The sequence below is a fragment of the Delphinapterus leucas genome, chromosome 1, assembly GCF_059928025.1.
Source record: "Delphinapterus leucas isolate spDelLeu-1000000601 "Yukka" chromosome 1, BTC_Dleu_Yukka2, whole genome shotgun sequence".
Lineage (NCBI taxonomy): Eukaryota > Metazoa > Chordata > Mammalia > Artiodactyla > Monodontidae > Delphinapterus > Delphinapterus leucas.
Genome location: NC_143129.1, coordinates 142758761 through 142770967, shown reverse-complemented (window position 1 = coordinate 142770967; position 12207 = coordinate 142758761). Strand labels below are relative to the sequence as shown.

The following is a 12207-nucleotide window of genomic DNA, read 5'->3' as shown; positions in this document are numbered from 1 at the left end:
CACTGATGAAAGAAATTATAGATGATACAGAGGGAGAGATATACCATGTCCTTGGACTGGAAGAATCAACATTGTGAATATGACTATACTACCCAAAGCAAACTACAGATTCAATGCAATCCCTATCAAACTACCACTGGCATTTTCCACAGAACTAGAACAAAAAATTTCACAATTTGTATGGAAACACAAAAGACCCCAAATAGCCAAAGCAATCTTGAGAAAGAAAAATGGAGCTGGAGGAATAAGGCTCCCTGACTTCAGACTAAACTACAAAGCTATGGTAATCAAGACAGTATGGTACTGGCACAAAAACAGAAATATAGATCAATGGAACAGGATAGAAAGCCCAGAGATAAACTCATGCACATATAGTCACCTTACTTTCAATAAAGGAGGCAAGAATATACAATGGAGAAAAGACAGCCTCTTCCATAAGTGGTGCTGGGAAAACTGGACAGCTACATATAAAAAAAATGAAATTACAACACTCCCTAACATCATACACAAAAATAAACTCAAAATGGATTAAAGACCTAAATGTAAGGCCAGACACTATAAAACTCATAGAGGAAAACAAAGGCAGAACACTCTATGACATAAATCACAGTGAGATCCTTTTTGACCCCCCTACTAGAGAAATGGAAACAAAAATAAACAAACACGACCTAATGAAATTTAAAAGCTTTTGCACAGCAAAGGAAACCATAAACAAGACAAAAAGACAACCCTCAGAATGGGAGAAAATATTTTCAAATGAAGCAACTGACAAAGGATTAATCTGCAAAATAGACAAGCAGCTCATGCAGCTCAATATCAAAAAAAAAAAAAACAACCCAATCCAAAAATGGGTAGAAGACCTAAACAGACATTTCTCCAAAGAAGATTTACAGATTGGCAACAAACACATGAAAAAATGCTCAACATTACTAATCATTAGAGAAATGCAAATCAAAACTACAGTGCGGGTCTTCCCTGGTGGCGCAGTGGTTGAGAGTCTGCCTGCCAATGCAGGGGACACGGGTTCGTGCTCCGCCCGGGAAGATCCCGCAGAGCAGCTAGGCCCGTGAGCCATGGCCGCTGAGCCTGCGTGTCTGGAGCCTGTGCTCCGCAGCGGGAGAGGCCACAACAGTGAGAGGCCCGCGTACCGCAAAACAAACAAACAAACAAACAAAAACTACAGTGTGGTACCACCTCACACTGGTCAGAATAGCCATCATCAAAAAATCTACAAACAATAAACCTGGAGAGGGTGTGGAGAAAAGGGAACCTTCCAGCACTGTTGGTGGGAATGTAAATTGATACAAACACTATGGAGAACAGTATGGAGGTTCCTCAGAAGTCTAAAATTAGAACTACCATACGACCCAGCAATCCCACTACTGGGCATATACCCTGAGAAAACCATAATTCAAAAAGAGTCATGTACCACAATGTTCATTGCAGCACTATTTACAGCAGCCAGGACATGGAAGCAACCTAAGTGTCCATTGACAGATGCATGGATAAGGAAGATGTGGCATATATATACAATGGAATATTACTCAGCCATAAAAAGAAATGAAATTGAGTTATTTGTAGTGAGATGGATGGACCTAGGGGGTATCATACAGAGTGAAGTAAGTGAGAGAAAAACAAATACCATATGCTAATACATATATATGGAATCTAAAAAAACAAAAAGTGGTTCTGAAGAACTTAGGGGCAGGACAGGAATAAAGACACATAGAGAATGGACTTGAGGACGCAGGGAGTGGGAAGGGTAAGCTGGGACGAAGTGAGATAGTGGCATAGACTTATATACACTACCAAATGTAAAACAGACAGCTAGTGGGAAGCAGCTGCATGGCACAGGGAGATCAGCTCAGTGCTTTGTGTCCACCTAGAGGGGTGGGATAGGGAGGGTGGGAGGGAGATGCAAGAGGGAGGAGATATGGGGATATATGTATATGTATAGCTGATTCACTTTGTTATAAAGCACAAACTAACACACCATTGTTAAGCAATTATACTCCAATAAAGATGGTAAAAAAAAAAAAAAAGATGACAAAAGATGTTGGTGAGGATTTGGAGGAAAGGGAACCCTCCTACACTGTTGGTGGGAATGTAAATTGGTGCAACCACTATGGGAAACAGTATGGAGGTTCCTCAAATAATTAAAAATAGAACTGCCATATGATCCAGCAATTCCACTCCTGGTGTCTATCTGAAGAAAATGCAAACACTAATTCAAAAAAGATGCACCTTAATGTTCATATTAGCATTATTTACAATGGCCAAGATACGGTAGCAACCTCAGTGTCCATTAACAGGTGAATGGATAAAGAAGATGTAGTGTACACACACACACACACACACACACACACACACACACACACAGAGGAATACTACTCAGCCATAAAAAAGAATGAAATTTTGCCATTTGCAACAACATGGATGAACTTGGAGAATGTTATGCTTAGTAAATAAGCCAGACATAGAAAGACAAAAACTCTATGTTTTCACTTACATGTGGAATCTAAAAAAGAAAAAGAAATATAAATGAATATAACAAAACAGACTCACAGATATAGAGAACCAATTGTTACCAGTGGGAAGAAGGGTGGAGGAAGGGGCAAGGTAGGGTATGGGCAAGATGTGGAAGGGGATTAAGAGATACAGACTACTAGCTATAAGATAAATAAGATACAAAGATATGATGTACAGCACAGGGACTATGACCAATATTTTATAATAACTTTAAGTGGACTATAATCTATAAAAATATAAAATCATTATGTTGTACATCTGAAACTAATGTGTAAGTAAACTATACTTCAATATTTTGAAAAAGTATTGAGAAACCATACAGGTGTGTTTTAAGTAAAACACATTCCTATCTTCAGACTTGGATTGTGAAGAGATCAGGAAGAAAGCAATTTCACATCAAAGTTGCTTTCTTGCCACAAAAGACCCATTACCAGCATCTTCACCTTCATGATTCTAAATGCATTTATTCACACATACCTTGAACCACTTCTATTAGCTTATCATCACCCCACCCAAATGGCATTAATAAAAATATGTAAATGAAAGATACCTTACTAGTAATCTGCCACAGAAACTCTTAGCAATTCCTATTGACAGTTTCAAATGTTTTCTTAAACTTACCATTATCTGAGACAAATGAGTTAGAGAAATCTGACTTTGCTCTGTGGGGAGAAAAGATACAAAGACCATTGACCTGTTGTATTGTACTTTTAAAGTCTCATCACATTCATCTCACGGAAGGGCTGGCACGTATTTACCCCTCTCTCCCAGGGTACTCAACATCATCATACGTCTCGGAAATGGAATTTGGCTTAAAGGCTCCTTGGCCTGGGGTTTCTTTAGTCATCTCCAAGGCCTTCACATACCCCCCTGTAAGGAAAACAGAGAACACCCTGAGAACATCTCATCAACTGCTCTCATAAATGCATTCACACAGGTCACTGGCAATGGAGACAATAATAGGAAAAGGCAGATTAAATAAGGTAACACTGGATTATAACCTTGACATGTATGATCCTTTGGCAAACCACTTCACCTTGCTAAGCCTCAGTTATGATTCTCTCAAGTTGGGATAATGATAGTAACCCCTCTTGGATGATTGTGGCAAGGATTAATACATATTTATGAAGGGTGCTAATTACCCAGTAAACCAGTGACTCCTCCCTCTTCTTGGATGTTTCTTCCTCTAATCCCTGACCTCAAATGTTGAAGTCTACCAAGGTGCAGCCCTGGGGCTTCAATCCCTACATTTAGATGACTTTATCCACTTTCTGGCATTTTTTCTTAAAGTAAAATTTCTTAGACAAGTTGATTGAGCACATGCCAACATTTATTATGCATTAGTAATGGATTCAGCCAGATAGTGTGCCAGGTTAAAAAATGGCTAGGGATTCTTTGCACAAGTAGCTAGCCTGTTACATGCAGAAGCTGGTTTATTTCACAGAGCTGTAAACTTGTCATAACCCTAAAACTGTCACCTTTTTATCAGTTGGCCTAGGTTAATATTTACAGTATGGGTGATTCAGAACCATTTGCAGACATGAACTATTAATCAGAAATAAGAAATATATCTGAGAAATAACAATAAGCACATTGACTTTTATCTTTTCTTTTTTTACATCTTTATTGGAGTATAATTGCTTTACAATGGTGTGTTAATGTCTGCTTTATAACAAAGTGAATCAGCTATACATATACATATATCCCCATATCTCCTCCCTCTTGCGTCTCCCTCCCTCCTTCCCTATCCCACCCCTCTAGGTGGTCACAAAGCACGCAGCTGATCTCCCTGTGCTATGTGGCTGCTTCCCACTAGCTATCTATTTTACATTTGGTAGTGTATATATGTCCATGCCACTCTCTCACTCCATCCCAGCTTACCCTTCCCCCTCCCCGTGTCCTCAAGTCCATTCTCTAGGTCTGTGTCTTTATTCCTGTCCTGCCCCTAGGTTCTTCAGAACCATTTTTTTTTTTTAGATTCCATGCATATGTGTTAGAATACAGTATTTGTTTTTTATCTTTCTGACTTACTTCACTCTGTATGACAGTCTCTAGGTCCATCCACCTCACTACAAATAACTCAATTTCGTTTCTTTTCTTTCTATGGCTGAGTAATATTCCACTGTACATATGTGCCACATCTTTATCCATTCATCTATCAATCAACACTTAGATTGCTTCCATGTCCTGGCTATTGTAAATAGAGCTGCAATGAACATTGTGATACATGACTCTTTTTGAATTATGGTTTTCTCAGGGTATATGCCCAGTAGTTATATTGCTAGGTTGTATGGTAGTTCTAATTTTAGACTTCTGAGGAACCTCCATACTGTTCCCATAGTGTTTGTATCAATTTACATTCCCAACAACAGTGCAAGAGGGCTCCCTTTTCTCCACACCCTCTCCAGCATTTATTGTTTGTAGATTTTTTTTTTTTTTTTTTTTTGCGGTACACGGGCCTCTCACTGTTGTAGCCTCTCCCGTTGTGGAGCACAGGCTCCGGACACACAGGCTCAGCGGCCATGGCTCACGGGCCCAGCCTCTCCGCAGCATGTGGGATCTCCCCGGACCAGGACACGAACCCATGTCCCCTGCATCGGCAGGCGGATTCTCAACCACTGCGCCACCAGGGAAGCCCTGTTTGTAGATTTTTGGATGATGGCCATTCTGACTGGTGTGAGGTGATACCTCATTGTACTTTTGATTTGCATTTCTCTAATGATTAGTGATGCTGAGCATCCTTTCATGTGTTTGTTAGCAATCTGTATATCTTCTTTGGAGAAATGTCAATTTAGGTCTTCTGCCCATTTTTGTATGGGGTTGTTTTTTTGATATTGAGCTGCATGAGCTGCTTGTATATTTTGCAGATTAATCCTTTGTCAGTTGCTTCATTTGCAAATATTTTCTCCCATTCTGAGGGTTGTCTTTTTGTCTCGTTTATGGTTTCCTTTGCTGTGCAAAAGTTTTAAAGTTTCATTAGGTCCTATTTGTTTATTTTTGTTTTTATTTCCATTTCTCTAGGAGGTGGATCAAAAAGGACCTTGCTGTGATTTATGTCAGAGTGTTCTGCCTATGTTTTCCTCTAAGAGTTTTATAGTGTCTGGCCTTACATTTAGGTCTTTAATCCATTTTGAGTTTATTTTTGTGTATGGTGTTAGGGAGTGTTCTAATTTCATTCTTTTACATGTAGCTCTCCAGTTTTCCCAGCACAACTTATTGAAGAGGCTGTCTTTTCTCCATTGTATATCCTTGCTTCCTTATTCATAGATTAACTAATCAACTACCATAGGTGCGTGGGTTTATCTCTGGGCTTTCTATCCTGTTCCATTGGTCTATATTTCTGTTTTTGTGCCAGTACCATACTGTCTTGATCACAGTTTCAATTTAAGTGCTTGTGATTGGTCTGTTTATATTTTCTATTGCTTACTGGTTCAGTCTTGGAAGGTTGTGCTTTTCTAAGAATTTGTCCATTTCTTCCAGGTTGTCCATTTTATTGGTATATAGTTTCCTGTAGTAATCTCTCATGATCCTTTGTATTTCTGCAGTGTCAGTTGTTACTTCTCCTTTTTCATTTCTAATTCTATTGATTTGAGTCTTCCTTTTTTTCTTGATGAGTCTGGCTAATGGTTTATCAATTTTGTTTATCTTCTCAAAGAACCAGCTTTCAGTTTTATTGATCTTTGCTGTTGTTTCCTTCATTTCTTTTTCATTTATTTCTGATCTGATCTTTATGCTTTCTTGCCTTCTACTAACTTTGGAGGTTTTTTGTTCTTCTTTCTCTAATTGCTTTAGGTGTAAGGTTAGGTTTTTTGTTTGAGATGTTTCTTGTTTCTTGAGGTAGGATTGTATTGCTATAAACTTTCCTCTTAAACTGCTTTTGCTGCATCCCATAGGTTTTGGGTTGTCGTGTTTTCATTGTCATTTGTCTCTAGGTAGTTTTTGATTTCCTCTGTGATTTCTTCAGTGATCTCTTGGTTATTTAGTAGTCTATTGTTCAGCCTCCACGTGTTTGTATTTTTTACAGATTTTTCCGTTTAATTGATTTCTAGTCTCATAGTGTTGTGGTCGGAAAAGATATTTGATATGATTTCAATTTTCTTAAATTTACCAAGGCTTGATTTGTGACCCAAGATATGATCTGTCCTGGAGAATGTTCCAAGAGCACTTGAGAAGAAATTGTAATCTGCTGTTTTTGGATGGAATGTCCTATAAATATCAATTAAGTCCATGTTGTTTAATGTATCATTTAAAGCTTGTGCTTCCTTATTTGTTTTCACTTTGGATGATCTGTCCACTGGTGAAAGTGGGATGTTCAAGTCCCCTACTATGACTGTGTTTCTGTTGACTTCTCCTTTTATGGCTGTTAGCATTTGCCTTATGTATTGAGGTGCTCCTATGTTGGGTACATAAGTATTTATAATTGTTATATCTTCTTCTTGGATTGATCCCTTCATAATTGATCATTATGTAGTGTCCTTCTTTGTCTCTTGTAATTGTCTTTATTTTAAAGTCTATTTTGTCTGTTATGAAAATTGCTACTCCAGCTTTCTTTTGATTTCCATTTGCATGGAATATCTTTTTCCATCCCCTCACTTTCAGTCTGTATGTGTCCCTAGGCCTGAAGTGGGTCTCTTGTATACAGCATATATACAGGTCTTGTTTTTGTATCCATTCAGCCAGTCTATGTCTTTTGGTTGGAGCATTTAATCCATTTACATTTAAGGTAATTATCAACATGTATGTTCCTATTACCATTTTCTTAATTGTTTTCGGTTTGTTATTGTTAAGTCTTTTCCTTTTCTTGTGTTTTCTGCCTAGAGAAGTTCCTTTAACATTTGTTGTAAAGCTGGTTTGGTAGTGCTGAATTCTCTTAGCTTTTGCCTGTCTGTAAAGATTTTAATTTCTCCGTTGAATCTGAATGAGATCCTTGCTGGGTAGAGTAATCTTGGTTGTAGGTTTTTCCCTTTCATCACCTTAAATATGTCCTGTCACTCCCTTTTGGCTTTCAGAGTTTCTGCTGAAAGATCAGCTGTTAACCTTATGTTATGTTAACCTAAGGTTATGTTATTTGTTGTTTTTCCCTCACTGCTTTTAATATTTTTTCTTTGTATTTAATTTTTGATAGTTTGATTAATATGTGTCTTGGCGTGTTTCTCCTTGGATTTATCCTGTATGGGACTCTCTGACTTTTGTCTATTTTTTTTTTTGCAGTACGCGGGCCTCTCACTGTTGTGGCCTCTCCCGGTATGGAGCACAGGCTCTGGATGCGCAGGCTCAGCGGCCATGGCTCATGGGCCTAGCCACTCCGCGGCATGTGGGATCTTCCCGGACCGGGGCACAAACCCGTGTCCCCTACATCAGCAGGTGGACTCTCAACCACTGCACCACCAGGGAAGCCCTGACTTTTGTCTATTAATTAAAGGCACCAAGCAACAAGGTTTTATCCTCTGACAAGAAGTCAGTTAGCATATAGGCCCCAAACCGTCTCAATGAATGTCAGCTCCCAGAGGCATAAAGGCCCTACTTTTTCTTACGGAGTTATCGGTATGTTTCTCCAGCACAGAACAAAGATGCTGAACACACAGTTGCTTAATTCTTACTTCAGGACACTTTTTTTCTTTCTTACTCCTTCCTTTTTGAGGCAGATGTATTGAAAAATGTTTATGGCTTCATTTTAAAAACACAGACAACTCCCAAGTTACATCCCTAACTTAGACATCTCTCGTGACTTCAACCTTCACACCATTTCCATTTGGTTGTCTCAACACATTACATTCCAAACCAAACTCTTGCTTTCTCTCTGTGAATGTGCTCTTCCTGAAGTCTGCCCCACATCAACAAAGAGTAGCAACCCCAATCTTTCAGTTGCTCAGGTCCAAACCTTGAAGACATCCTTGACTCCTTTCTCTCTCATGTCCCACCTCCAATCCACAGCCATCTGTCAGCTTGACTTTCGATCTAAATCCTGAATCCAAGCATATCTCAACAACTCGACTGCAGTACCCTCCTCCAAGCTACCATCGTCTCTCAGTTAAATTCCTGCAACAAACTCCTAACAGGTCCCAGCTTCTTCTACATTCTTCTTTCAAGACAGCAGCCGAGATATGATTCTTTAAAATACAAGTCAGATCATTCTATTCTTGTGCTCAAAACCTTTCAATGTTATTAAAAAATATATATATCTCATAATAAATGCCAAAGTTCTTGCAATGGTCTACAGAAGCCCCTATATTATCTGGCCCCTTGTTATCTCTCTGACCTTATCTCCTCCTACAGTCTCCTTCAGTCCTGCTCCAGCTACACTGGCCTCCTTCCTATTCTACCAACACATCTAGTAGACTCCTGCCCTGGGATATTTGCACTCCTTTTCCTCTCTCCCTAGAACATTCTGGATAGCCATGGCTCTATTCCTCACCTACTTTACATCTTTGAGGTCATCTATGCGCACTTTAAAATTGCAACTTCCACTTACTCCACCTGCCTCCCTAATTCTCTTTTTCTTTTTTTTTAAAAATGTATTTATTTTGTTTTTGGCTGCATTGGGTCTTCGTTGCTGCATGCAGGCTTTCTCTAGTTGTGACGAGCGGGGGCTTCTCACTGTGGTGGTTTCTCTTGTTGCAGAGCATGGGCTCTAGGCTTCAGTAGTTGCGACACTCAGGCTCAGTAGTTGTGGCTCGCAGGTTCTAGAGCGCAGGCTCAGTAGTTGTGGCGCATGGGCTTGGTTTCTCTGCAGCATGTGGGATCTTCCAGGACCAGGGCTTGAACCTGTGTTCCCTGCATTGGCAGGTGGATTCTTAACCACTGCACCACCAGGGAAGACCCTAATTCTCTTTCTTTGCTTTATTATTTTTTTCTATAGTATTTACTACCGCTCCACATAGTGAATATTTTATTGTGTATATTTTATCATCCGTCTCCTCAGATCAGAATGTAATCTCCATGAGGACAGGAATTTTTGTCTGGTTTATTTACTGCTATATCCCCAGCACCTAGAACAATGCTGGGGACATAAAAGCTACTCAAATATTTTTTAATATTGAATGATTTGAATGCATATGTCCTCTAATTAGAGAGTTTCATGTTTATAGGGTTTGCTGATATTTTGAAATTTATATCTAGTATTTTATTACCTACTTTTTATTTGTTCTATTTTTCCCTCATTTTCCTTGTGCTTGATTGACTGAGGTTTCTTCTCTTTTCTTCATTCTGTTTTTCTTTTTTATTTATTTGGAAAGTTTACATGCTGTGTCTATCTTTTGACAGTTACCTTAGTAAAGTTAAAATTATAATTACAGTATAACATACAGGAAAGGGCACAAATCATAAGAGTATAGATCAGTGAATTTTCCCAATGTGTGCATGAGGATCAGCTATGGTAACAGATTTTTTTCCCTTTACCCAGCACCAGGGGCAAAATGGGCAAATTTCCTTCTGCTCCCTGGGGTTTGTCTTATTAATTCTTCTTTTCTTTTAATGGAAGGAAGTAATTATTTTTATTTTTTTCAAAAGAGGCCCATTTGTATAGAAGGAGTATAGAAAGACACTCAATTGTATTTTTTTTCCTCAAAACTTTCCTCTCTGTTTTCACACCCACTTTCCTTGACTAAACATTTTGTGCTTCTCATCACAAGAGAGTGGGGAACTATTGCAGAGAACTATTAAATGGGTTTAGCACAAACTCCCTTTGTACTTTAGCAGTATGTACAGATTACTTAGAAGAATCTTCTTCAGACTGTTCTCAACATAGTGTAATTCCCAAATCTATAGTGACTCTTCATGGACAGTACTTAATTGCTTGAAAATGGTTTTCAGCCCCATATTTAGGCCTCTCCTTTAACTCTTTTATTCACTTCAGCTTGTTTTCCCCCCTTCCATTTTTTTCTACACTCCAAATTAGTCTATCCACTTCTCATCTTAAGGCATGGTTTTAGATTCAACACTACCTCTGTGCTTTTCATGTGTCATTTATCTCATTAGAAATGTCTATTTTTATTTGTCCCATTTCTTTATTTTTTCTAAATTTTATTGTGTTAAGAACACTTGAGGTCCACTTTTATAATACATTTATAAGTACACCATATAGTACTGTTAAGAATAGGCACAGTCCTATTCATTCTGTGTGGACATAATTCTTTGAGGTCCCTGTTATAAACTCACTTTGGATAAGCCCTGGGTTATAGCTCCTGTCCTCTGTACACCATGCAGTCAAAACCGGAGCTCAAGGGATTCAGAGCTCAGTGAAAACCCTCAGGGCCAGAGTAGCTTTGGCACTCACTCATTGCCCAGGGTTCCTGGTTACTGCAGGTATGTGGATGCTTCCTTTTAAATCAGTTCTGTTATACTTTTATGAATTTTCCAAAAAAAATTATTCTTTACTTGTTTTAGTCAGGAGAATCATTCAGATTGTCAAATCTACCATACTCTCTCACTGAAGTTTGATTTATTCTTTCATTCCTCCCTTTAACAAAGTTTTGTTGGGTATATCCACTGTGCCAGGTTGCAGAGATACAGAGAAAAATATCAAATGGTCTCTGATCCCATGGTGCTCACTGTGTACCGTGGGAAACAAACATGTACACCATGAATTATAATGTAAGGCATACTGTAATTTTTTTTTAAAAAAAGGAAATAAAGAGAACTGACAGTTATGTAGCAATGAACCACGTACTTTATATGCATTGACAAAGAGCCCTGGGAAATAAATAGTACTACCCCCATGTGTACATAAAAGTAAATTTCCCAAGGATGTAGGATTAATGCATAGTAATTCTGGGTCCCAGAAATGCTTGACTCTAAAACCTAATATGGAAAAGAGGTCATTTGGTTGCTGTTAAGAGTGAGCGATTATGGTCTCTGGAGAGTGGGAAAGAGGAGGATGGAGGTAAGGAAGGCCTCAGAAGAAGTGACTTCTAAGATAGATCTTGAAAGATGACTAGGACATCAGCAGGTAAAGAATGGGCATAAAACCATCTCAGACAGAGGAAAGAGGTCAAGCGAAGTTATAGGGGCACTAAAGCACATGACATAGTCAGTTAACTTAGAATAAAGAGTATATTGGGAAGGAGGTGGGTGGCAGGGATGCAGCCATCTAGCCTGGAGGCAGACTTTATAGGGCCTGAGTCCATCTTATGATTGCAATGTATTCTCATCACTCTGATTATAGCACATTATGAAGTGTTTGCCATGGCTTATTGGGCTGGAGTAGACATCTGTTTTGCCTACCCAGTGTCTACTGTTTTTTCATGATAACAGCTTTCTAATTTTCCTTGGGAAATCCTTCAATCTGAAATGATACCGTTTGGGTAGAACTAATTCTACCTTCAGCTCCAGATGTGAATTTATGACACTGGCGGGGTCAATCAGAGCATCCTATCCCACATTAATGATAACTGGATAGGGGTTGGCATGTGACACAATCAAGCCAACAAGACTCAAATCTGGGCCTTTTCTTGAAACTGTTGAGAGGGTAACCACTTCTAGCTTTCTTCTGGGGCTCCTAAGAGGACAGATAGTGCGTAAGCCTGTCACTGCTAGATGCCATCTTGCCTCCACAAGGGTACAGTCTGCTTGAAAATGGAGACAAGAGGGAGGGGAGAAAAGCCAGGAGTAGAAAAAGTAATACTGAGTCCTTGTGATACTGTTTGTGTCCCTGGGTCCAGCCATGCCCAAACCTTCTGC

At 39.1% G+C, this 12207-nt stretch overlaps 1 protein-coding gene across 1 annotated transcript in view; it reads right to left on the bottom strand.

The window, feature by feature from the left end:
- FYB2 (FYN binding protein 2) overlaps nucleotides 1-12207 on the bottom strand; it is a 106172-nt gene that overhangs the window by 26657 nt on the left and 67308 nt on the right. Inside the window, 2 exon segments of the mRNA XM_089911313.1 lie at nucleotides 3151-3191; nucleotides 3288-3399. Of these exon segments, the coding sequence (XP_089767439.1) occupies nucleotides 3151-3191; nucleotides 3288-3399 (153 nt within the window).